At 41.0% G+C, this 22,979-nt stretch overlaps 1 protein-coding gene across 2 annotated transcripts in view; it reads left to right on the top strand.

Moving 5' to 3' along the window:
* The first annotated feature begins 5,125 nt into the window (after window positions 1–5,125).
* LOC145353948 (beta-1,4-galactosyltransferase 5-like) overlaps window positions 5,126–22,979 on the top strand; it is a 92,609-nt gene continuing 74,755 nt past the window's right edge. The window contains exon 1 of one of the 2 annotated variants that reach the window (XM_080204968.1): window positions 5,126–5,497. In XM_080204968.1, the coding sequence (XP_080061094.1) occupies window positions 5,395–5,497 (103 nt within the window). In that variant the 5' untranslated portion in view covers window positions 5,126–5,394. The remainder of the gene's footprint in view (window positions 5,498–22,979) is intronic. The other variant, XM_080204969.1, reaches the window with a different exon arrangement.

Genomic DNA, 22,979 nt, shown 5'->3' with positions numbered 1-22,979 from the left:
TTATCTCCAAGCGCGGGGATGCCTGGTGGATGATCTTCAGCTGTGACTTTCACAGCATACACTCGTATAGTAGAACCAAAACACAAGATGAGCTCAAAGAGACCAGGATTGCAGTTGGTTTTTAATCCTTTTTCTTATATATTCCTGGGTGGGGGAAAAAAAAACAAACATGTCTTTTGCTCAGAACTGCTTTCTTCCAACTCAAATCCACATCCTGGGATATAACTCACAGGAGATGATTTCTCATGAGGTGGTAATCAGCCTCCATTATCTCTGCAACCACAGGAGATGACAGCAATTTTTACATTGTGTTTACATTGCATTTCTTTCATTGCATTTCTACCCCAATGTCAGTTGTATCAATGGTTACTTTAAATATTTGGTTAAAGTTCAGAGCTGCAACTATAGACTCAACTGTTAAAATAGCCTTCAGGCTTTCAGAAGCTGGCTGTCATTTCTTAATCAATACAACCTTTGTTTTCCTTTCTCTGTGGTAGGTCTATCAGTCGCTGTGCTGACGTTTGAGACAAACTTGCAGTAAAATCCACATATTCCAAAGAACCTCATGATTTGCTGTTTCATTGAGGGAATGGGGGACTGTGCTACAGCTTATACCTTTGCAGCTTGGGCAGTACTTGTCCTTCACCCACTACATGTGTGAGATAGGTCCTTTGAACTTCAGCAAAGTTAAAAAACTAGGCTTCTGTGATACCAGTTTGCTCTCAATGTGACAAGTGCTGGGGCGGGGTGGGGGGGGGGTGGTGGTGCTGCGTGGGGAGTTGATCAGAAACCTGTAGAAGTTGCTTTGCATTTCAGAGTGTGGTATCTGACCACAGTTCACCTATTTGTTTGCATGGACTTCGTACTTGTTGTGAGTATAAGGTAGATTTTATAACTTGTGTTATCTTTAGGAATCTATCTAGCTGTAAAGGTACAGTTAAGAGTGAAGCAATAGTGTAATATAGTTAATCTTTTCTTGTTTAATAAATGTTCTGTTCTTTTGTTAAAAGTTCACCTGCTGACTCCTGTGATTCTGGCCAGTAGCTGCCCTCCATGTACCTAAACAAAAGACAGGTCAAGCTGGATTCCACCCGGGATCTGACATGTCCAGTAGTAACATCAGCTGGAATCATTACAGTTGACTGTGCGCTTGCATTCCTACCAATGTTGTCACGAACATATGCATCTGCAACAGGTAGATTGGTTCTCTCAGTAATTGCTAGTCTGGCAGCTGTATCCTACAGGATTCAGCTAGCCTTAGTCATAGTGGTACTTTTGAGCCATTCTTGTTAATGAACACTCAAATTCTCCACCCATAGTACATCCTTTGCCCTGACTATCCTCAGCACCACTTCCTGTTTTGGCTCAAGTCTCCAGATATTATTCAGAAGGATTTTGTTGAACATACAGTATTGGGTTGACCTTTGTCATGTCTGGTGCCTTGACTGATGCCTGGTGGCTTATCCTGCTTTTCTGTTTTAAGTTTTAGTTTATTTAAGTTTTGTTAAGTTTATTTATCATTGTCACAAGTAGGCTTACATTAACACTGCAATGAAGTTACTGTGAAAATCGCCTAATTGCCACACTCAATGCCTGTTCGGGTACACTGAAGGAGAATTTAGCATGGCAAATGCATCTGACCAGCACGTCTTTCAGACTGTGGGAGGAATCTGGAGCAGCCAGAGGAAACCCCCACAAACATGGGGAGAATATGCAGAGTTCGTACAGACCCAAGCTGGGAATCAAACCTGGGTCCCTGGCACTGTGAGACAACAGTGCGAACCACTATGCCACCCATTAGACTTTTGCATAGCTGTTTGCTACATTTTGGGGGACTGTTAAGAGCCAATCCACATTGGTGTGTGCCTGGAATTACACATAGTCCACATCTGGGACAGCACCACCCACAAATTAAATCTGAACTTTCAATTCTCTGCCCATTTTATAAGTCGTGGTCAAGTATTTTGTACTTGGGATCTCTAACCACCCTCTTGAAATCTGCAGGTATGCATGTTTAGCTATGTGTTTAGTTCCTATAAAGACAATGCTATATGTAGCAGATGGGATATTTTTGTATTTTTATACATAATATGAGGAAAGAGATGCATGTTTGGCAGCTCTGTGGAAGAATGAAGCATGGAAGGAGTTTCAAATGAGCCTATGTTCTAGTGAGATTAGAATTTTGAAATTCAAATCAGATGAATTTTATTGCTAAAGTAAAACAAAGTATCACAGAGTAATGGGATATGATCTTGCTGCTTCAGTTTTGTTGTGTTCTAAATCTTTAACATTTTAGTGCATTGACTTTTTTTTCCCAAATGGATACTCTATAAAATTTGAAAAGGTCCAGTATATAATAGTTCAGATTTAATATGATGTAAAAGTCCAAAACAAATCATATCTTTCCATGCATTATGTGGCATTCTGAGGTACCTCACTACACTTACAGGTTATATTCCCAATATTTACTTCACGGAAACATACAGCATGAGTGGTTTTACATGGTCCGGCCCCTCAGTAGATAACAGCAGAACAGCAGAAGACAGTGGCATTTCCCCATTTACCTTTTGTGGTGTCTGCCCCAACCTTTATTGTGACCCCGAGCATGTAGTTGGAAAGTATCAGTCCGCAAGACTCAGTCTTTGACAGCTGTTTACACTGGAAGATCAGCAACTTTCCCTGAGACCAAAAAGTTGTTAGTCCTCCAGTAGCATTTATCTTGGCGTGCATTGCTAATAACAGCCCATACTGGTTTACAGAACTGCTTGGGGTGTATCTTCACAAAAGACACTGCATTTCTTTCCAAAGCTTATTTGAAAGGGCACATTCTAGGAGCTAACTGACAACCTCTTCCTCATTGCAGAGGTGATGAGACCCTGGAATGCAGGGAAAATTTGGCATGGAGGGCCCCTCTCACTGCCAGCCAAGCTATGCCTTGGAGTTTGTTTGAAAGTTCTGGTGATGAAATATTTTGCCATATGAATTTAACCATCTATTCAGAGAATCGTCTGACAGGATCCACCTTTTCCCACAGGCCCTTGAGGATGTTACTTGTTGACCACTGCCTGATGGACATGGTTAAAGCTGTTTTTCTGCACAAACTTTTCCATAAGGGACAGGTGGGATGGCATGGTCAATTTGACTGAAGCATTGGCCAGACTCAATATTCGCCAGGATATACGCATTGATTAACTACCTTGGAGCGCTTTTGTATATCTTCTATGATGGAGAGATTTCAGAGATAAGTTTATTTATTAGTCACAAGAAGGCTTACATTAATATTGCAATGAAGTTACTATGAAAATCCCTTAGTCGCCACACTCCATGCCTGTTAGGGTGAAGTTGTCTCCCCACCGCAGAACATGAAGACTAGAGGAATGGCTATAATCTCCTCTTGACTAGTTCGATACCTGTGGAATCACCATGGTGACTGTTGTCTATTGGTTACAGTGGTGAGGTACAGTATTCCACACTCCTGCAGAAACAGCAGGTCAGCTTTGATCTTCATAAGATACCCCAATGTCGAAACCCATTATTTGGTACACTTAACGTGATACATGTCAATGAAGGCAATCTTTAGACCCATTAAAACTGTGTTGCTTATCAATTTTCTGCCATACATCTGGCCCTTGGGTGTCCCCACATGCCCATAGTGTCCATAAACAGTTTCATTATTGTTGCGCTGAGAAAGCTACCTTGGTCTACCCTGATAGTGATGTTCTTCCCTTGAGACATCCAGGAGCCATGCCAGAGGGGATGTTTGATGTTATCTGTTGGTGCTATGTTCCCACTCTGTTCTCCTCGAGGAAGTTGCTGCTTCCTGGAGCTGGGTGCACTGGGCATCTCTGCCCTCTTCACTTTGGGGTTGCTGTGCCCTTTGTTGTTTCCAGTGTTACGGAGCTATGGATGGCATTTTCCATGAACTCCTTTTTGTTGCTTCTCCTGCAGGCATCCTCTTTCCTGTCCTGATCTTAGCGCACTGGTGCTGATCAAAAACAAAACTTTATAGAAACATAGAAACTAGAAGCAGGAGTAGGCCATTCGGGTCTTTCATTTTGATCATGGCCAATTATCGAATTCGATATCCTGATCCCCACCTCCCTCCATGTCCTTTGATCCCTTTAGCCCCAAGAGCTATATCTAATTTCTTCCTGAAATCAGACGTTTTGCCCTCAGTTACATTCAGTGATAGTGAATTCCCCACATTCACCATCCCCTGGGTGAAGAAATTTCTCCTCACCTCAGTTCAAAAAAGGTTTATCCCTTATCCTCAAACTTCGACCCCTAGTTCTGGACTCCCCCGCCATTGGGAACATTCTTTCTGAATCTACCCTTAAGTTCTGAGAGGGGAAAAGGGAAACAAGGCGTTGTGACAGGCACTGTAGTTTTATACACTTCCTGGTTTAAATCAGTCGCAGTTTTCGGTGACCAACAAGTAGAAATCCTACTTTAAAAAAAATTTGGAACAGACCAAGTGAAGTTACGACAGGGGGCACGGTCATGGATGGTTTTACTATGAAGTCGTGGCTGTTGTTATAAAAAAGATTTCCTTTATCAGACAGGCTCGTCCAGATTGATCTCATTGAAGTGAAACGTGCTGGAAGTTTGTGCCACCCTTTACGTTGAGCCCTGAGTCATTATCAAGAGGGGAAATCACGTTTTGGAGTGTCATTTGCTTTTGACGCATGGAATCCGAAAAACCACACCCACGCTTTGGAAAGAAAAATGACTTTTTCTTTGCGGGAGGCGCTGGTTGTATGAGCAGAATAATGCAAAAAAAACACACACCGGGCACCTAGAAACCCGGTGAGATCAGGAGCAGCAATTAAGAGAATAAAGCACGGTTGAAAACGAAAGCTGGCGTCACGTGTAGATTTCCAATGAAATTGTTAGCGTTGCAATAATTGTCCTTCCCAACATGAATGAGGAAGGGCGACACTGGGAGCCCTTAACCTTGAAAAAAATGAATGGGAGGGGGAGGCTGCAATTTCACAAGGGGCGGGGGGTAAAGGTGTGTGTTTAATCACAAGTAAATATTGTTTTCGAACAGGAAACGCATTACTGCGTCCGAAACTCATAATTCTTCCTTTTCCTTTCACTAAACAAGAGGGCGGTCCCGGCTCTCGCAGCCGGAAGTGCTCGAAAAAAATAAGCTGAAGGAAGATCTGCATTCCCCCTCAGTTTAAAGGCAGATTCCTCCTTATTCATGAGTGCGGAGAGCAGTTTCCTTCCTGCCGCTATCCCTGCTCTACCCCCTCCCTTGAATCCGACCTCGCTGGCGTTTCCCCCCCGACCTCTTCGCCATAAAGCCTGCGGGGGGATTTTGTTAATTTTTTTTCTCTAACGGGGCGGGGGGCGACTGCAATTTTTCCCATATTTATTTTAGAGCGTAATATGAGAATTTTACGCATCCCGAACCGCTCAGTGTTTGCTCTGTTATTCCTCTTCTCCTTGTCATCATCATTCCTCTACTTCATATATGTAGCGCCCGGATTAGGTGAGTGCCAAGTTGGTTTTTTTTTAATTTTTTTTTCTCTCTTTTCTCTTTCTGTGTGTGTGTGTGTGTGTGTGTGTATCTGTATTTTCTGAGGTTTCTCCGGTGTCATTTTTTTTGGGAGGGTGCTGGGGTAGACGCAGCTGACTGTCACATTCCCAGGGCCCAGTGGACAAGCAAGCGGGGGGTGGGGAGACCCTGCTGGAGATGAGGGAGGAAAGGGGTCGGGGTACCCAGTCACCTTCATCTGAGGCTCTTAGCCGGGAATGGCCTTTCCCAAAGGGGGGGTGGGGGGAACAGGAATTGATTTTCTTTTACGCACACACACACACACACACACATGGGGAAACCAATGCGGTTTTAGCGGAAGTGCTGGTTGGGTCGGACATGAGCTGAAAAGAGACGCCCTAAGAAACAACAGTTTCGTTACATTACTGAATGGGTCTATTTTTAAGAAGAGGATTCAGATTAAAAACGTACACGTTTTGTCTTTTTTTAAAATAAAATCAGCATAGCCACAGATTTCATTTCCAGCCCTGTCCTTAGTGACTCCGTGTCGTTCAATTATACATTTTTAAAAACATTTTGATACATATTGTATCTCTCCTCATCAAACGCTGTAGCCAAGCCAGCCCTGGTTTGCGTAAGTTTTTTTTAAATAACTAGAAACAGTTGAATCACATTGTTGAATTTCGCAACTCTCAGCAGACAATTAACGCCTTTAAAATGTTGCCCTCGGCGAGGGAGGGGGGGAGGGTGGGCTGCGATGGGTTGGTGCACTGAGTCATTCACAAACCCTGAGATTGACGAGCTTGTCAGCTGAGCAGAGAAATTTCCAGATAGGATAGTTAGTTCCTTCAGTAAATGGTATCCTGATGGGATAGCAGCGTGGCCAGTCACAACATGGATGATTGTACGAACCTACACAAAATGTACTCGCACAGAGAGATCTTTCAAAGTCCAAGATGTTGTGCTTGTGGATTGGAGTCACGCAAAGCTGCCTGTAAAGTTCGAACCCTCCAGAATGATGAGTGCTAATTTAATGAGACAAAATAATTAAAACCCATACGTGGACTGGCTTCAGGAAAAAAAAATTAAAAATCTCTTAGTTGCAGACATAAGAGCTGCCTATCTGCTCTGAATTTATTTAAGAAGGCTGTGTATGGCCATAAAGTTGTAGCTGATAAAAATGTTGTTTAGTCAAGGTCAGCTAAGAGTTTTTCTTTGTGTCCAATTTGGAGAGGTTGACTCGATTTGAATTTGGGATGGTGGGAAGTACACATTAAGCAAAAAGAAAATGAAAACCAGCTAATGCTAGTAAGATCAGAAGATTGTTGCAGAACATGGTGAAGATTCTGATAATGAGGCAATTTTCTTCCTCTTTATTACCCTGTCTTTGGGGTTTTAACTTTATCAGGGTTGTCTTTGACTTTCTTGCTCTTTATTATTCCGTTGGAGAAACTGCCATTCTGTAAAATGTCTAACTCCCCACTTGTTTTTCCAGAGGGTTTTTGTAAATGTCTGTTTTGAATGAAAAGTTACTTTTAAATTTTACTCTTGCATGGTTTTGTGAATTTTTGGTTGTGGTTAATGTTGGGAGTTATAACATTTTAATAGAAGATTAATGTAATGTTAACTGAGTTGACTAATGAAACTGACACTATTCTGCAACTGAATAGAGAACTGAGTATTTGAAAATGGATACGAAGAAATTGTGGTCAAGAATGGACAGCTCCAGTTGAAGTTGACAGGCTGTGCCAGTTGTGAATTGAGCCCACTGTGTAGGTTGCAAGGGTTGCCACCTTGAACTTGGTTATTTGATGAGATGGTGACACACTTTTATGCATTGTTTTCAAGCTTTTACTTTAACAGGGTTTGTGCTGGAAAAAATCACCTATACTTGCCACTCCCCTGCCACCATTAACCACCATTTGACCCCTTTTCTGAAGCCAGTAGGTTTGACTAAGGTTCCATTCAACAAACACCAGCACCAGTCCTCATCTGAGGCTGTACCCTTTATCAGTGGAATGTTTGATCTCAGATCATTGCTGTTTGGCAATGTCCTTGTCTATGATTCACTATTTCCGATCTAAGTTGAACCACTGGCAAATTTTACCTTTCTTGCTTTCTTCCTCTTACCTGCTCAAACTCGGGCCAATTAATGGCTTTCTACTGTTCTTAGCTGAGACCATTAGTTCTGCAAATTTAGGGGGGTTACATAATAACTTTAATTATGAATGAAATTTTATGCAATTATACCATTTTGTATGTCTGCTGTCATTGTTCCCCACTTAACTCCAGTAGTTATGCCACAGTGACGGAGAGGAAGTGTGCTAGAAAAATGTTGCAAATTCAAAAAGTTTAGTGATATCTCTAGCCATATACTGACATTGTCTAGTGTAAGGCTGGCCCTACAGTAGAGTTCCCTTCTCTCTGTCATTAGCGATAAGCCATTGTTTCGGATTTTATAGGGAAAGGGACATGAAAGGAAACTGTTTTAATTTTTTTTTAGATTGAACATGATAGAATGGTACAAAGCCAAATTATTACTACCTGAATATTGGCAGTAAGGATTTAAACCTAGGTTCCATTGCAAATCTCAGTCATGTCAGCATTTTGGAAAAAACAAATTTATCCACTAAGACACTTTAAGATTAGACAAGGGCATGAAAAACTATTAATCTACTATACAACATGCAACTAAATTTAGCAATGTAATTTAATTTGAAAATGAATGTTTGAAAGTATCTCAACTGAAATTAATAGCATTTATTTCACTTCACCATTTGAAAGCGTTTTTTTTTAATTCAACGTTCCATTTCAGGCAGATTTAACATTTGTATTACTAATGCATTATGTGAAGGTTCCCTGAAACAAAATACTATTGGAGATGGTGTGAAATTCAGGCATCCACTATAACAATTTGACATGTTAAGTATTGACACACAAGCTGAGTTCGGTGGAGAAAATGTTGATGCAATTAATGTGATTTTGTTTTTTATTTTGTAAGGAGTCAAAAACATTTATCTAGAAAGTATTCGACTGTTGATATTCATCAACAAAAGTGTTATCTTGGTATGATATTTATTTTTAAATAGAAGTGCAAGTTGACAATACCAATTTCCTTTTGAGGTTTTGAGTTAGTTTAAGTTTTGCTGATGTTAAGGCTACTCAGCTACAAGATGAAGTAACAGTATACCTGTCAGTTTTAAAAAGGAACTGCTGGAGCACCCATACACTCATGAGCATAGAATTGTGTAGGTGAGGCACCATAACTTTGTCTTCCTCAGTTTTCTGACTGTCATAAAGTGTGAAATAAATGCAAAAAAGGGGTGAAATCAGAAGGATGTATGTTTCAACTACAGCAAGAATAACTTTTTCCATAAATACTGAATTTATTTTTATTATTGGTACAAAGGGATTGTCTTGCATAGAATCCCTATGGTACAGAAGGAGGCCATTTGGCCCATCGTGTCTGCACCGACCATGATCCCATCCAGGCCCGATTTCTGCAACCCCAAGTGTTTACCCTGCTAATCCCCTTGTCACTGTTCTCTGATCATATGCTAATTGGCAACTCTGAGATTAAGACTGCAAAACATGTATCATCTTCTTTCCAACATATTGGTCATGTAATTTTCTCTTTTTTTTCTGCCCCATCCTTTTTTTTCCCAGCTATCTTTCAGCCAAGTACATGCTACCAGTTAAATTTGGTGCACAGAATCCACCAGACCATCAAACCACCTAGCTTAATAATCATATATTTTCAGGCCTGTTCAATTTATTCTTGCTAGGATTCTGACAGGAGGCCTGTTGTTTGTTTGTATAGTTGGTATTTAACCCCAGTGCCACTATGTTTGAGCTAAGATTTTAATTACAAATGGTCACACTTTGAAGCTTGTCAGAAGACTGGGCTTTGTGTTGCAGATACTATTTTTAAGAATATAATTAGATGGGGATGCTGAATACATTTCTAGTCATTAGAAAGATACTATAATTTAATTTCATTACCACCTCTTTAATGGTCAGATTGAAAACAGAAATCTAAGCCACGTGAGCCATGGATCATGGGATGAGATGATATTGAAAGTGTATAGCAATGTGGATTTGTTTTGGAAAGTTACTTTTACATAGGAAAATCATGGAAGAAAAACACAACTGAAAAATATATTGGAATTATCACAAAGCTCTTGCATATGCAACATGTGAAAAGATGAACAAGATTGGCCTATGTCTTAAGGGCTGGTCCAAACAGTTATTACTTCAAAACTCAAGTTCTCCCCTGTCTGCAGTGTGTAATGTCTGTGTGGGATGAGAAACAATACACAAGTATCCTAGGTTAGTTCAAGGGGAAAAAACATCTGGGCTCTCTCGCGCGCTCACGCTCTCTCCATGAACTTGGGAGTTGTGGCCATAATACAAAGAGCTGATATCTTGCCAGTTTTTATACATGCTGGTATTCACCATGGCAAGGATTTTGTCCAGTTCCTGTTTGAACTGTTGCAATTAATTAACATTCACCACCAGATGTGGCATCTTGTTCAAGCAAGGATAGCTTTTTGTGTAAAGAAAACTTCCTGATAGCTGTGCTCTCATTTGCTAAATAGCATATTTCAATGTTTGTATGTCAGCACATGATTATTTTAAAATCAGTTACTGTTGTATTTGTTTAGATTGTATGAATTAGCTCTTAAATCTAACATATTGCTTTGCAAATTTGTTTGGTACTATTCCCTGTAATGTTTCTCAAATGTTCTTGAATTAAGGCTTTTATAATTCTTTCATGTTCAAGGAATTCCACATTTCCCATTTTTGCCATCATTGGTTAACACTGCCAAAGCTTCTTTTCCTCAAACCTATAATGTCCTAGTTGAAGTGTAGAAGAATTTGCATTGATATAACATTTCTCATTGTCCTGCTATCTGAAATGTCCTTCACTCCTAGCAAATTACAATGCTTTTTGTGGCCATTGTTGTTATCTGCCAAGAGTCATCAGTTAACATTCCTGCTTCTGACCTTATAATGGTGGGAAGGTCATTTAATGAAACAGCTCAAGATAGTTGGGCCTTGGACACTACCCTGAGAAACACCTGCAATGATATTCTTGAACTGAGATGGGCATTCATCAGGCACAACAGAATTGTGTTTGACTATATGTATTGTAGATGGTTCACTGAATACACCGGGCATACCAGGCATACCTTAAAAAGTAAGGCATTAACCTGAATCTACAATACAAATGCAGTAGACAGGACTAAGTATTCCACCACCACTTGATCATATCCAATCCCTGAAGTCCTACATCCAATCATGAATGATGCTGGACAGTTAAAGCAGGAGGTGGCCGCTCTACAAATACCCCAGCCCTCAGTGATGGGTTGGCCCAGTACATCAGCGCAAAAGAAGGCTGAAGAATTTGCAACCATCTTCAGCCTGCAGTGCCTCTTCCCAGGCTCTCCAGCCTTGTAGATGCCAATCTTCTGTCAATTTGATTCACCCCACGTGATGTCAAGAAATGGCTGAAGACACTGAATACTGTCCTGACAACGTTCTGGCAATGGTACTGAAGATTTGTGCTCTGGAACTAGCTGTGCCCCAGTGGCATCTACCTGGCAATGTGGAAAATGGCCCAAGTATGTCCTGTTCACAAAGCAGGACAAATTCAACCTGGCCAATTACTCCACACTTCATCAGGTGTTGCTGACAGTGCTATCAAGCTGTGTTTGCAGGTGTCATTCCTGGTGCCTAGGTTGATGCCAGGTGGTCCATCTGGTTACATTCCTTACAAATGTCATAGCAGTTTGATAATAGTGGCTTTATAGGGCACGTCAATCTCTGCTGTGGGTCTGGAGTCACGTGTAGGCCAGACCGGGTAAGGATGTTTCAGGCTGTTTCCTTCCTTTGCGCACATTTAGTGAACCAAATGGTTCTTGTAACAACTGAGAATCATTTCATGGTTGCTGTTAGACTAGCTTATAATTCGAATGTTATTGATTGAACTTAAACTCTACCCGCTGTCATGATGTGATTTGAACCCATGTCACCATAGTATTAGTCTGGGCCTCTGGGTTTCTAGTTCAGTGACATTACCACTACATCAGCGCATCCCCACTTGCAGAGTGTCATAGCTGCCACACTCTGGGGCATGTTCGGGACAAGTGAGAGAGAATTTGGCATGGCCAATGCATCTAACCAGCACGTCTTTTGGACGGTGGGAGGAAACCCATGAAAACACAACAGACTCCTCTCAGACAGTGATTGAACCCAGGTCCCTGATGCTGTGAAGCAGCAGTGCTAGCCACTGAGCTGCCTTGGAGTTACTTTGACTGGTACTATAGATGAGCTAATCACTGACAACTAGGCCAGAAAAGCCTGTTTATTCCTTTTCTCCTTTCCTCCCCTTTCTGCTGCTGATGATTGACGATCTGTTGCCTCATTGGAAAAGTTGTATGACATGATATAGACTCACTATAAATTTTGTGCAGTTTACTGTGTACTGTAGGGGTCTAGGGCAGTCCAGGCAACTGAGCTTTACTTAAGCACCCTGATGATCAGCTCAATTACTTGTCGTGTGGTGGAATTGATTTTTGCTATAGGCACACAACCCATGTGCTGAGTTGTGTACTGTGGAGTTTGTGCCATTGAATACCATTTGCTATCCAGTAGTCATTTTCTTGGTTTGTTACGATGGTTCAAACGTAAATGGCACATTGGGCCTCCACAAAATAAAAGCATTACACTGGTCCTTACTGACGTACAGGTAGGAGATTTGCTTGTTGAACAGCATAAGTGATTACAGCCTTGTACTGAGACCCCATTCCACCCCATCTTCAATCCTTCCTCTTTTGGTACCTTGCCTTGCTCTGTGTTCATCTCATTCTCCCTGTCAGTGAGTACAAACTACTGCATCCATACTTGAGAACAAGTGTTCTGTGGTGAATCCTTAAAGGCAGGGCAAACTTCATTGTGTCACACAACTTCCCGTACACTTCAGCAACACTTTTTAAAAAAAATTGCTTTCTTTTCCTGAGATTGGAAACTACAAAGAGCGTCTACAATCAGCAACTAATCCGAAAGCAGTTGAATTTTTTAAGCAGTGTTTGGTGAGAGGAACCTCTTGCTGAACTGGTGGTTTATTTGTACAAGGTTAAGAAAAGGACGTTTTTTGGAGCTCAAGGCTCCAGCTATTGCAGGGTGATGTCAGGGCTGCCAACTCTGCATACTTCTGACCATTCCTGGTGTGTGTGCTGACATCCTCACTCATGGTGCAACCAGCATGCCATGGATAACAGTTTGGAGTCAGGACAGCATTCGATAATTCCCACAATGTTGCAATCTCTCAGCACTGGTTGGAATCGACAGCCCTGGATTGAGGCTTGGGGGTTTGAACTGTAATTGATCAGAAAGCTATCATCTGAGCCAAAATGACCTGCATTTTATTTTGCATGTAGACTACCCATAGACTCTGAGTAAGGTACTTTAAATCTAATTGAGTTACTAACAGCTTTTTGCTGATGGTTGATTGGGACACTTTTTATACAGACAGTGAATGTAATTCAGTCTAGGATAAGGCAAAAATCCTGTGTCTAAATTGTAGCTTTTTTTAAAAAAACATTAAAACTCTGTCCATTCATCTGGGAAGTTGATAGCTATTATGGCTTCATATGTTCAGAAGATAATCCTCCGAATAGTTTCAAACATCAAGTATTCAAAGCTGATTATAAATCCTGAAGTTGATTGACATTAACATTGGATAAGTAGCTGGTTAAACTACTTCACTTTTGAATTGCCTTTACACTATTTGCAGACTCTCTAACTTCAGTCATTTAAATGCAAAATTTAAACTAATCTACAATTAAACTAGCTCTTTCAATATGGACTTTGAAAAGCACTGTTTAAATAAAGTCATTTTAATGCAAAGCCGGTGATTGAACATATTGATCAAGATTATCTCTCCATAGTCTTATGGAGATATCCCTGAAGGTTGTTGTAACACAATCAGCTGTATATCTGCCCAGTTCTCTACAAGCCGTAAAAATATCACTTGCTGCTCCTGCTTTATTTGTCAGCGTATTCGAAAGTGACTGGCACTTGATGACACGTGTTCTACAATGATCAGTTGGAATAATTACAAAACGATTATCTCTTGAAATCACCAGATCACTCGAATCATGTCAGTAATAGGAAAATAAAATAGGTAATTTTGTGCCCCCTCTTGAGGCAATCTGTTAAATCATTGTCTCTAATTAAATTGCTATTGACTGGTCAGATGTTTGGCTTGCTCAAAGCTCCATGCTCTCAGAACAAAAGGAGTAAGCTGGGTTGAAACAAAAGTGAATTCCTCATGTTTAAAAATTGAAAACTTGCAAGGCTTACTTTTTAAACTGAGTTATCACTATATAGATTACACTTTAATAAGTGTTACTGTGGTGTTGGATTGGCAGAATAACAAGAAGCAATAAGAGGGAAAAGAGTTAAGATAATAAGTGATTAGGATTTAGACGATATGGCTTGATAGGTTGGAGTTAATAGATTAAGGTTTTCTTTGAAAGGAAATTGGGGAGATATTGGGATGTGGAGAAAGAGACATTTAATTTGGCCCACTGGTCTGCTCTATGACAAAAGCTAGCACAGATGGGTTGAATAGCCTTATGCTGCATTATTTCTTGACTTTGTGACTTGGAGGATTCTATTCCTGTAGACATTTGACAGCAGTCCTCTCTAGCACTCATCATTGTTTATTTTTATAACATCTTTACACCGAATATTGACCATTAATCTTCAGTAATATTTAGCATTTGAGTCAAAAGATATGGGATTTGTGTGTGTATATATTTTACATTCAATATTTTCCTTTATTCTCATAAGATCACAAGTAGAAGCCAAAAGCCTGCTCCTTATTCAATAAGACGATGGCTGATCAGATTGCGGCCTTAAATCGACTTTCCTGCCTGCCCTCCCATGACCCTCGATTCCCTTGTTGATCAGAAATCTGCCAAACACAGCTTTGAATAGATTCAATGACTCAGCCCCCACTGCTTTCTATGGAAGAGAATTCCAAAGACTAACAACCCCTCGATAGAAGAAATTCTATCTTAAATGGTAGTTCCTGTTTTTATTGGAAACCACGCTAGATTCCCCATATCTGAAGAAAATTTTGGAGTAAACCTGAGCACCCAGAGGAAAGCCAGGTAGATACTGTTGAGTAGATACTCCGGAGTTGAGGGGGTTGAGCTATGAGGAGAGGCTGAATAAACTAGGCTTGTACTCGTTAGAGTTTAGAAGAATGAGGGGAGATCTCATTGAGACGTATAAGATGATGAATGGGATGGATAGGATAGAGGTGGAGAGACTCTTCCTGCTCAGAAAGGACAGTAGGACTAGGGGGCACAGCCTCAAGATAAAGGGGGGGCGGTTTAGAACGGAGTTGAGGAGGAACTTCTTCACTCAAAGGGTGGTGAATCTCTGGAATTCTCTGCCCGTTGAGGTGGTGGAGGCTGCCTCGCTAAATATTTTTAAGATGCGGGTTGATGGGTTTTTGATAAGCGAGGGGATTAAGGGTTATGGGGAGAGGGCGGGAATGTGGAACTGAGCCACGACAGATCAGCCATGATCTTATTGCATGGCGGGGCAGGCTCGAAGGGCTAGATGGCCTACTCCTGCTCCTATTTCTTCTTAGGGAGATTCAAATCTCCCGTAACTATTGCTGTGCCTTTGTTTCAAGTTCTTATAAATTTATTTATACTCCTGTCCTACAGTATAGTTACCATCAACGGGGCAAACTATCCCACCAATGTTGCCTTCTCTGGTTGTTTCTTACCTTCACCCAAACTGATTCTATGTTTGATACTCTGAACCTGGATCATAGCTCACCACTGTACTGGCCTCATCCCTTAAAAGAGCCACCTCATCTCTTTCCTCTTTCTTCCTGTCTTTTTGAACTATTAAATATCCTTTTGAGGATTCGGGCCCCATCTTCAGTCACTTTGCAACTACATCTTTATTTTTACAATTCATCCACCTTGTTACAAATGCTATGTGCATTTATATAAAGAGACTTACAATCTGAATGTTTACCTTTACTTTCCCTACAGTGATCTCGCTGGTGCACTGGTAAGCTTATATACTGTTTTTCCAATCATCCTCTGGATATCATTGATCGGATCGCTACCCGGCATGATTGTCTTGTTCTTTTCATAGAATCTTGACAGTGCAGAAGGAGGCCATTTGGCCCCTTAAGTCGGTACTGACTCTCCGAAAGAATATCTTACCCAGACCCTATCTTCATAATCCCACGTATTTACCCCACTAATCCCCCTACCATACACATCTTTGGAAACTAACAGGCAATTTAGCACGGTCAATACAACTAACCTGCACATCTTTGGACTGTGGGAGGAAACTGGAGCACCTGGAAGAAACACACTGCGTGCACGCACAGTGACCCGAGGCTAGAATTGAGCTCGGTTCCTTGGTGCTGTGAGGCAGCAGTGCTAACTACTGTGCCACCGTGCTGCCCCTTTTCTTTCTCAACTTCCCAAATCTCCTTTCGTGAACCTTCCCACCTCCACTAAATAGTTTGTGCTCGACATTCTCATTATTCGTGACATAACTTTTTTAAAGTTACATTTGTGACCATAAGGTTAAACCTAAGATTGTTTTAATTTATGCACACTTTATGGATACTTTTTACACCAGAGTGGAAGTCAAATCCTGTTATAGATCACTTTGTAATTAATTTCTGGTAGACATTTGAGTGTTGCACTGACTTTCCTTTCCATTTAAGGAAGGAAGGAACTTGGCACTTGATACAATATTCTAATTGGATCTGGGAGTTCACCACATCTGTTTCAAGAATCTGCTATTGTCTCTCCACTTGAGGGTGGAGGTATTTTGGGTTTTTTTAGTCAGTATCTTGGTTAAAGTTCTTTGTGTGATGGCACAGTGGTTAGCACTGCTGCTTCAAAATGCCAGGGACTTGGGTTTGATTCCCAGCTTGGGTCACTTTCTGTGTGGCGTTTGTATGTTCTCCGTGTCCTGACGTGGGTTTCCTCCAGGTGTTTCAGTTTCCTCTCACAGTCTGAAAGATCTGCTGCTTAGGTGCATTGATCATGTTAAATTCTCCCTCCGGCCCCAGAGTGTGGTGTCGAGGGGATTTTTTTTAACACTGCAATGAAATTACTGTTAATGTAAACCTACTTGTGACACTAATAAACTTTAAGGTTATCAACCTGAATGAACTAAACTAGAGTTTGCGCATTTTCCGTAAGTGCAGTGCGAAGCAAGAGGTATAGTGGTTTTTAAAAAAAAATCCACTTTAACTTCTAATATACGACAGGGACAAAAACTGTTTGGAGTACTCAGCTGAGCTTGAATTGCCAGACTTTCTTTTGTAGACTTGGCTACAACTTGCTTTTTATTAGATCAAAAGGCAAGCTTTCAGCCCAGTATTTGCAAGTGGAAATGATTTGCGAACCATACTTTTACTTACTGAAATGCCCTTTTTTTTTCCCCCGTTCTTGCCTGAGAAAATCAAATAAAGCAGTTAATGCTGCAGCCTGGCTTTCAAGCACTTGTACGTAATGCCTTGTGAAGTTATCCAGTGCAGAAACAGCCCATCAGCCCACCATGTCTATTCTGACTATCAAATAATCCCATTAACCAGGTCTTGAAGCATAGCCAACTATGCCTTGGTGATTTTAACTGCTCATCCAAATGCTGCTTAAATGTGAGTACCTGCCTCTGCCACCGTCCCAGGCAGCACATCTCACATTTCCACTACCTTCTGGGTGATTTGTTTTTTTTCCCCAGATCCCCTCTAAACCACTTAGTCCTCACCTTAAACCTGTGCCCTCTGGTCTTAGATGCCTCTGCCATCAGGAAAAGATTTTTACAATCTACCCTATCTATGCCCCTCGTAATTTTGTATAACTCTATCAGATTGCCCTTTTGTCTCCTCTGCTCCAGGGAAAACAAATGCAGCCTATTCAGTCTCTCCTTATAACTGAAACTTTCTATCCTATGTGACATCCTGGTGAGTCTCCTCTGTACCCTCTCCAGTGCAATCATGTCCTTCCAATATAGTGGCAGTCAGAACTGCATACGATACTCCATCTGTGGCCTAACCAATGTTTTATTAAGTTGTACCAATGCCTCCCTGCTCCTATATTCAAAGCCCCCAGCTAATGAAGGCAAGCATTCCATATGCCGCCTTCTCCGTATCTACCTGTGCTGCCACCTTCACTTGTACACAAGGTTCATTTGTTCCTTGATTCTCCTGAGGGCCCTACTGTTCATTGTGTATATTCTATCCTATCCTTATTTGACCTCCCAAAATGCATTACTTCACACTTATCAAGATTAAACATCATCTGCCATTGCTCTGCCCAACTTAGCAGCTAAGATATATCAGTCTGTAGACTATCCTTCTCACTATAAACAACAGCCATTTTTGTCATCTGCAAACTTATATCTTCTACATTCACATCCAAGTTGGTAATGTATATAACAATTAGCAAGGGTCCCAGCACTGATCACTATTGTACACTGGCCACAGGCTTCCCATCATAAAAACAGCCCTCTAGAATCGCCCTCTTAACCAGCCAATTTCCCATGGGCACAAATCTTTAGGACCGGCCTTCCATGAGCGACCTTGTCAAAGGCCTTACTGAAGTCCATATCATGTACATCAACTGCACTATCCTCATCAATATATTATGTACCTTTTCAAGTTAGACAGGATCACCTGTGCTGATTATCTCTGATCAATCCTTGCCTTTCCAGGTGTTGATTTACCCAGTCCCTCAGTTTTTTTCAAATTGTTTACCTGCCACTGAAACTAAACACTAAATTGGTCTGTAATAACTTGACTTATCCCTAGTGCCCTTCTTGAATGAAGGTTCCACATTAGCTCTACTCTAGTCATCTGGCACTTCACCCATGAGAAGTCTCACAACACCAGCTTAAAGTCCAACAAGTTTATTTGGTAGCAACAGCCTCCAAATAAACCTTTTGGACTTTAACCTGGTGTTGTGAGACTTCTGACTGTGTTTACCCCAGTCCAACACCAGCATCTCCACATCATGACTTCACCAGTGGCCAGTGAAGATTTAAAGATCTCTGCCAGGGTCCCTGCAATCTCCTCCCTTGCTTCCTATAGCAGCCTGGACACATTTCATCAGGCCCTGAGGATTTATCCACCTTTATGCCTGTTAAAACATCTAATACCTCCTCCTTATCAGCGTCAATGTACTCTAGAATTTCACCATCCCAACTGAAATTTCCAGTGACATTATCTTTCTCCTTTGTAAATACAGATGAAAAATATTCACTAAGATCTCGCCCATGTCCTCTGGCACCACACACGTCCTTTGGTCTTGGATGGACCCCACTCTTTCCCTGGTCATCCTCTTGCACTTCCCTGGATTTTCCTTGAGGTACATTTAAATACGGAAGGCAAATTTACTGTAAAAAGTCTGACAACACCAGGTTTTTACTTTTTACTATGTTTACCCCAGTCCAACGCTGGCATATCCACATCAAATTTACTGTAGGCAGTTTTGATTTCATGTTTCAAGAAGTTTAATTCAAATGCAGTTAAACCTGACTACTTTATTGCAAAGTTGTGTCGCCACTTGATTTGCTCAGACGCAATGCGTTTTCCCTAATGTATCATCCTATCAATGCCCAAAATGTATGCAGTTGGTTTGCTTATCACTTGAAAAAGTTTGGATGTTGATCATGTGCTGCCAGGGCAAGAACTGCAGTGTTCTACTATTATGAAGAGACTGCACGTAGACTTCTTGAAAATAACAGCCACGTAGCAATATGGTTTGGCCAAAGGCAGTTTATCAACTTTCATCTACAGCAAGTAATCTCATGTTGTAACATGATCTTTAAGAGTTATAATAAACCAGTAATTTGACTTTTCTGGCTGTATAATTTTCAGATGTTTAAACTTGTGAAGTTTGAAATATTTTAAGTCATTAAATTTAATTTCCTTTTTCTGCTCCTCCACTTTATTCCCTTTCGTGAATGTGTTTTGCAGTGAGAAGGAAATTATCTGTGAACAGACTTTTAGTTTTGCTTCATTGAAATATTGTTCTGAGCTTTTTTTGTGTATTTCTGCATCAAATAGCTCCTCTATCAGAAAAGGGGTGATCTCTCTGTGGTGCAAATGACAAAATGAAATGTTGGTGAACTTTATCCTTTGTTTTTATCATTTTTACATTTGTACACTTGTTCAGTGCCATTTATTCCTTTTCTTCTCAATATTGTCTATCCATGTTCCAATTTGCTCCTTTAGACTTAATGTCCCTTCTCCTGGAGCTGGTGCTTTGTGCAGCTGCTCAGTGGTCACTTTTTAATTTTGACTTTGTTTCTTTCAATGACTCATTAGATTATTATGTAGTACGAAGTAATGGTGTAAGATACTGTTCAGTTTTTAAATTCTGTAGTGTTAGTATTAAAAGGGCACATCACAGATTGGAATAGCTGAGGCAAACTGTCAGGTATTTGATCCTAGTGCATTTAACCTAGTCCCAGTGAGACCTACTTGAATGTGTGTACATGTTGGGCAAAGATTCGAGCTACAGTGATTTTCACATTCAAATGGCTCATTGTTTCCATGTCTAGATTCATCATGAAAATTTCCATTTATGAACTGCAGAGGAGTGCAGCCGGTGCAATTGTATTTCAGCAAAGAATGGGACATCATGTCTAAAGGAGCAAATAATAGCAAATGAGTATGCAAATGTGAAAATGTTGAAAGAGTGTTAGTATTCTTCTGTTATTATTTGCATTAGTATCAGACATGCACAGTATTGATTTGTATCTTTCTGGACCTGAGATCTATTTAGTGTAGGTGGATGGGGAGGGTTGAGGTAGAATGCTACTTGCAGCGTATGATCTTTGAAATCTATCAACCAGCTTGCCAAAGAAGGGCAGAGCCATATGCAAAGCTCCATGTACGTGTGGGAAACGTTACACTTTGTGTGCAAATAATGCATTTGCGTCATCTTCCGAGAGTATGTATGATGTCAATAACGTGTTAGATGACTGATCTTTAGTTTCATAAACTCAAAGCAGTTCAGGGAAGATAAGTTATAGTATGAATGTCTATGAATGCATGCTAAAAATATTTTAAAGCACATGGTGTGTGCTAAACAGAAAAAAAAATTTCATTTTGGGTGAAATTGGCATTTTTTTCTTCTTGTTTTGAGAAGTTTTTCTTGTGTTCTTGGGTGCTCATTTGCATCATGCCACATGAACCCCGTGGCAGTGTTTTAAAACATTAATTTAAACATTCCTTTAAAAACTATCCCCTCACTTGTGGTGACTTAATGCTGTTTGATTTGGAAAGCTGGTTGATACCAATTTTCAAAGACCATGTGCTGCAAGTAGCATTCTACCTCATCCCTCCCTCTCCACCTACACTAAATAGATCTCAGAGCTCTCAGGTTCAGGAAGATGTGAGTCAATACTGTGCATATCTGATACTAATGCAAATAATAACAGAAGAATACTAATGCTCTTTGAACACTTTCACATTTATGTACTCATTCGCTATTGTTCCTTTAGACACGATGCCCCATTCTTTGCCAAAACCACAGCCTTAGCTGAAATACAATTGCACCAGCTGCACCCCTCTGCAGTTCATAAATGGCCATTAGGGAAAATAAGCACTTGCTCATTAATTTGGGGTACTATGGTTAGTTTCTTTAGTTTTAAACTTACTTCTCAAAATCTTTTAAAATGTGCCGATTACCCCTTGTGCCCAAAAGGACCAGCTTAATTTTAAGAGTGTGGGAGCTCCTTGACTCCTCCAGCAGGTGTTTTTGAGGATGAGGTTGTCTTCTGGGGTGATGTTTAAACAAGTTGTGAAAACCAGATTTGCACAGAATGCAAATTGTGTTTGCCACTACTGCAATGTGGCTACAATGTGTTAAATAAAATTACTTGGACCATACAGCACAGAAACAGACCATTTGCAACGAGTCCATCCCTTCCATTCTCTTCTCACTCTCAATATTACTCTTTATTCCTCACTACCTCAAATACTGCCCCATGCCAGTGGATTTCACATTCTTGCTGGTTTGGATAAAGGCATTTCTTCCTGTAGCATCCACAGGAAGCATGACAGCAACTTGAAGTTTCTTTGACAGCACCTTCCAAACCTATGACGTTGACCAACTGAAGGACAACCTCACAAGGTGCATGGGATCGCTGCTATCTTGTTCTGGACACTATCCTTAGCAGAGAATATATTGCTCTTCCTTCATCAATGAACAAAATAAATTACAGCACAGGGACAGGCCCTTCGGGCCCCCAAGCCTGCACAGACCATGCTACCCAACTGAACTAAAACCCTCTTACCCTTCCAGGGACTGTACCCCTCTGTTCCCATTCTTGTCACGTATTTGTCAAGACGCCCCTTAAAACTCACTATTGTATCTGTTTCTACTACCTCCCCTTGCAGTGAGTTCCAGGCACCCACCATCCTGTGTTTTTTTAAAAAAAAAAATCTTTTTAAACCTTGCCTCTTGCACCTTAAACCTATACCCCCTAGTAATTGACTCTTCTACCTTTGGGAAAAATCTTCTGACTATACACTGTCCATGTGCCTCATAGTCTTAGACTTTTATCAGGTCGCTCCTCAACTTCCATCGTTCCAGTGAGAACAAACCAAGTTTCTCCAACCTCTCCTCATAGCTAATGCCCTCCATGCCAGGCAACATCCTAGTAAATCTTTTCTGTACTCTCTCCAAAGCCTCCACATCCTTCTGGTAGTGTGATGACCAGAATTGAACACTATATTCCAAGTGCGGCCTAACTAAGGTTCTATAAAGCTGCAACAGAACTTACAGATTTTTAAGCTCAATGCCCTGGCCTACGAAGGCAAGCATGCTGTATGCCTCCTTGATTACCTTCTCCACCTGCATTGCCACTTTGTGATCTGTATACCCACATCCCTCTGCCTAGCAATACGCTTGCAGGTTCTACCATTTACTGTATATTTCCTATCTTTATTAAACCTTCCCAAATGCATTACCTCACATCTGTCCAGATTAAACACCATCTGCCACCTCTCCACCCAAGTCTCCAACTGATCTATGTCTTCTGGTCCTCATTGCTAACAGCAAATCCACCAACCTTTGTGTCATCCGCAAACTTATTAATCAAACCCGTTACGTTTTCTTTCAGATCATTTTTAATATATATATTACGAACAGCAAAGGTCCCAGCACTGCTCCCTGAGGAATGCTGCTTTCGCAGCCCCTCATTCAGAAACACACCCTTCCACTGCTACCTTCTGTCTTCTATGACCGAGCCAGTTCTGTATCCACCTTGCCAGCTCACCTCTGATCCCATGCAACGTCACCTTCTGCATCAGTCTGCCACGGGGGACCTTGTCAGAGGCCTTATTGGGATAAAATCCTGGAACTCCCTGCTTAACAGCTCTGTGGGAGTACCTTCAACAAACAAA

The sequence above is a fragment of the Carcharhinus amblyrhynchos genome, chromosome 16 (genome assembly GCF_965287045.1).
Source record: "Carcharhinus amblyrhynchos chromosome 16, sCarAmb.v2.hapA, whole genome shotgun sequence".
Classification (NCBI taxonomy): Eukaryota; Metazoa; Chordata; class Chondrichthyes; order Carcharhiniformes; family Carcharhinidae; genus Carcharhinus; species Carcharhinus amblyrhynchos.
This window is presented reverse-complemented; position numbering and strand designations above follow the sequence as displayed.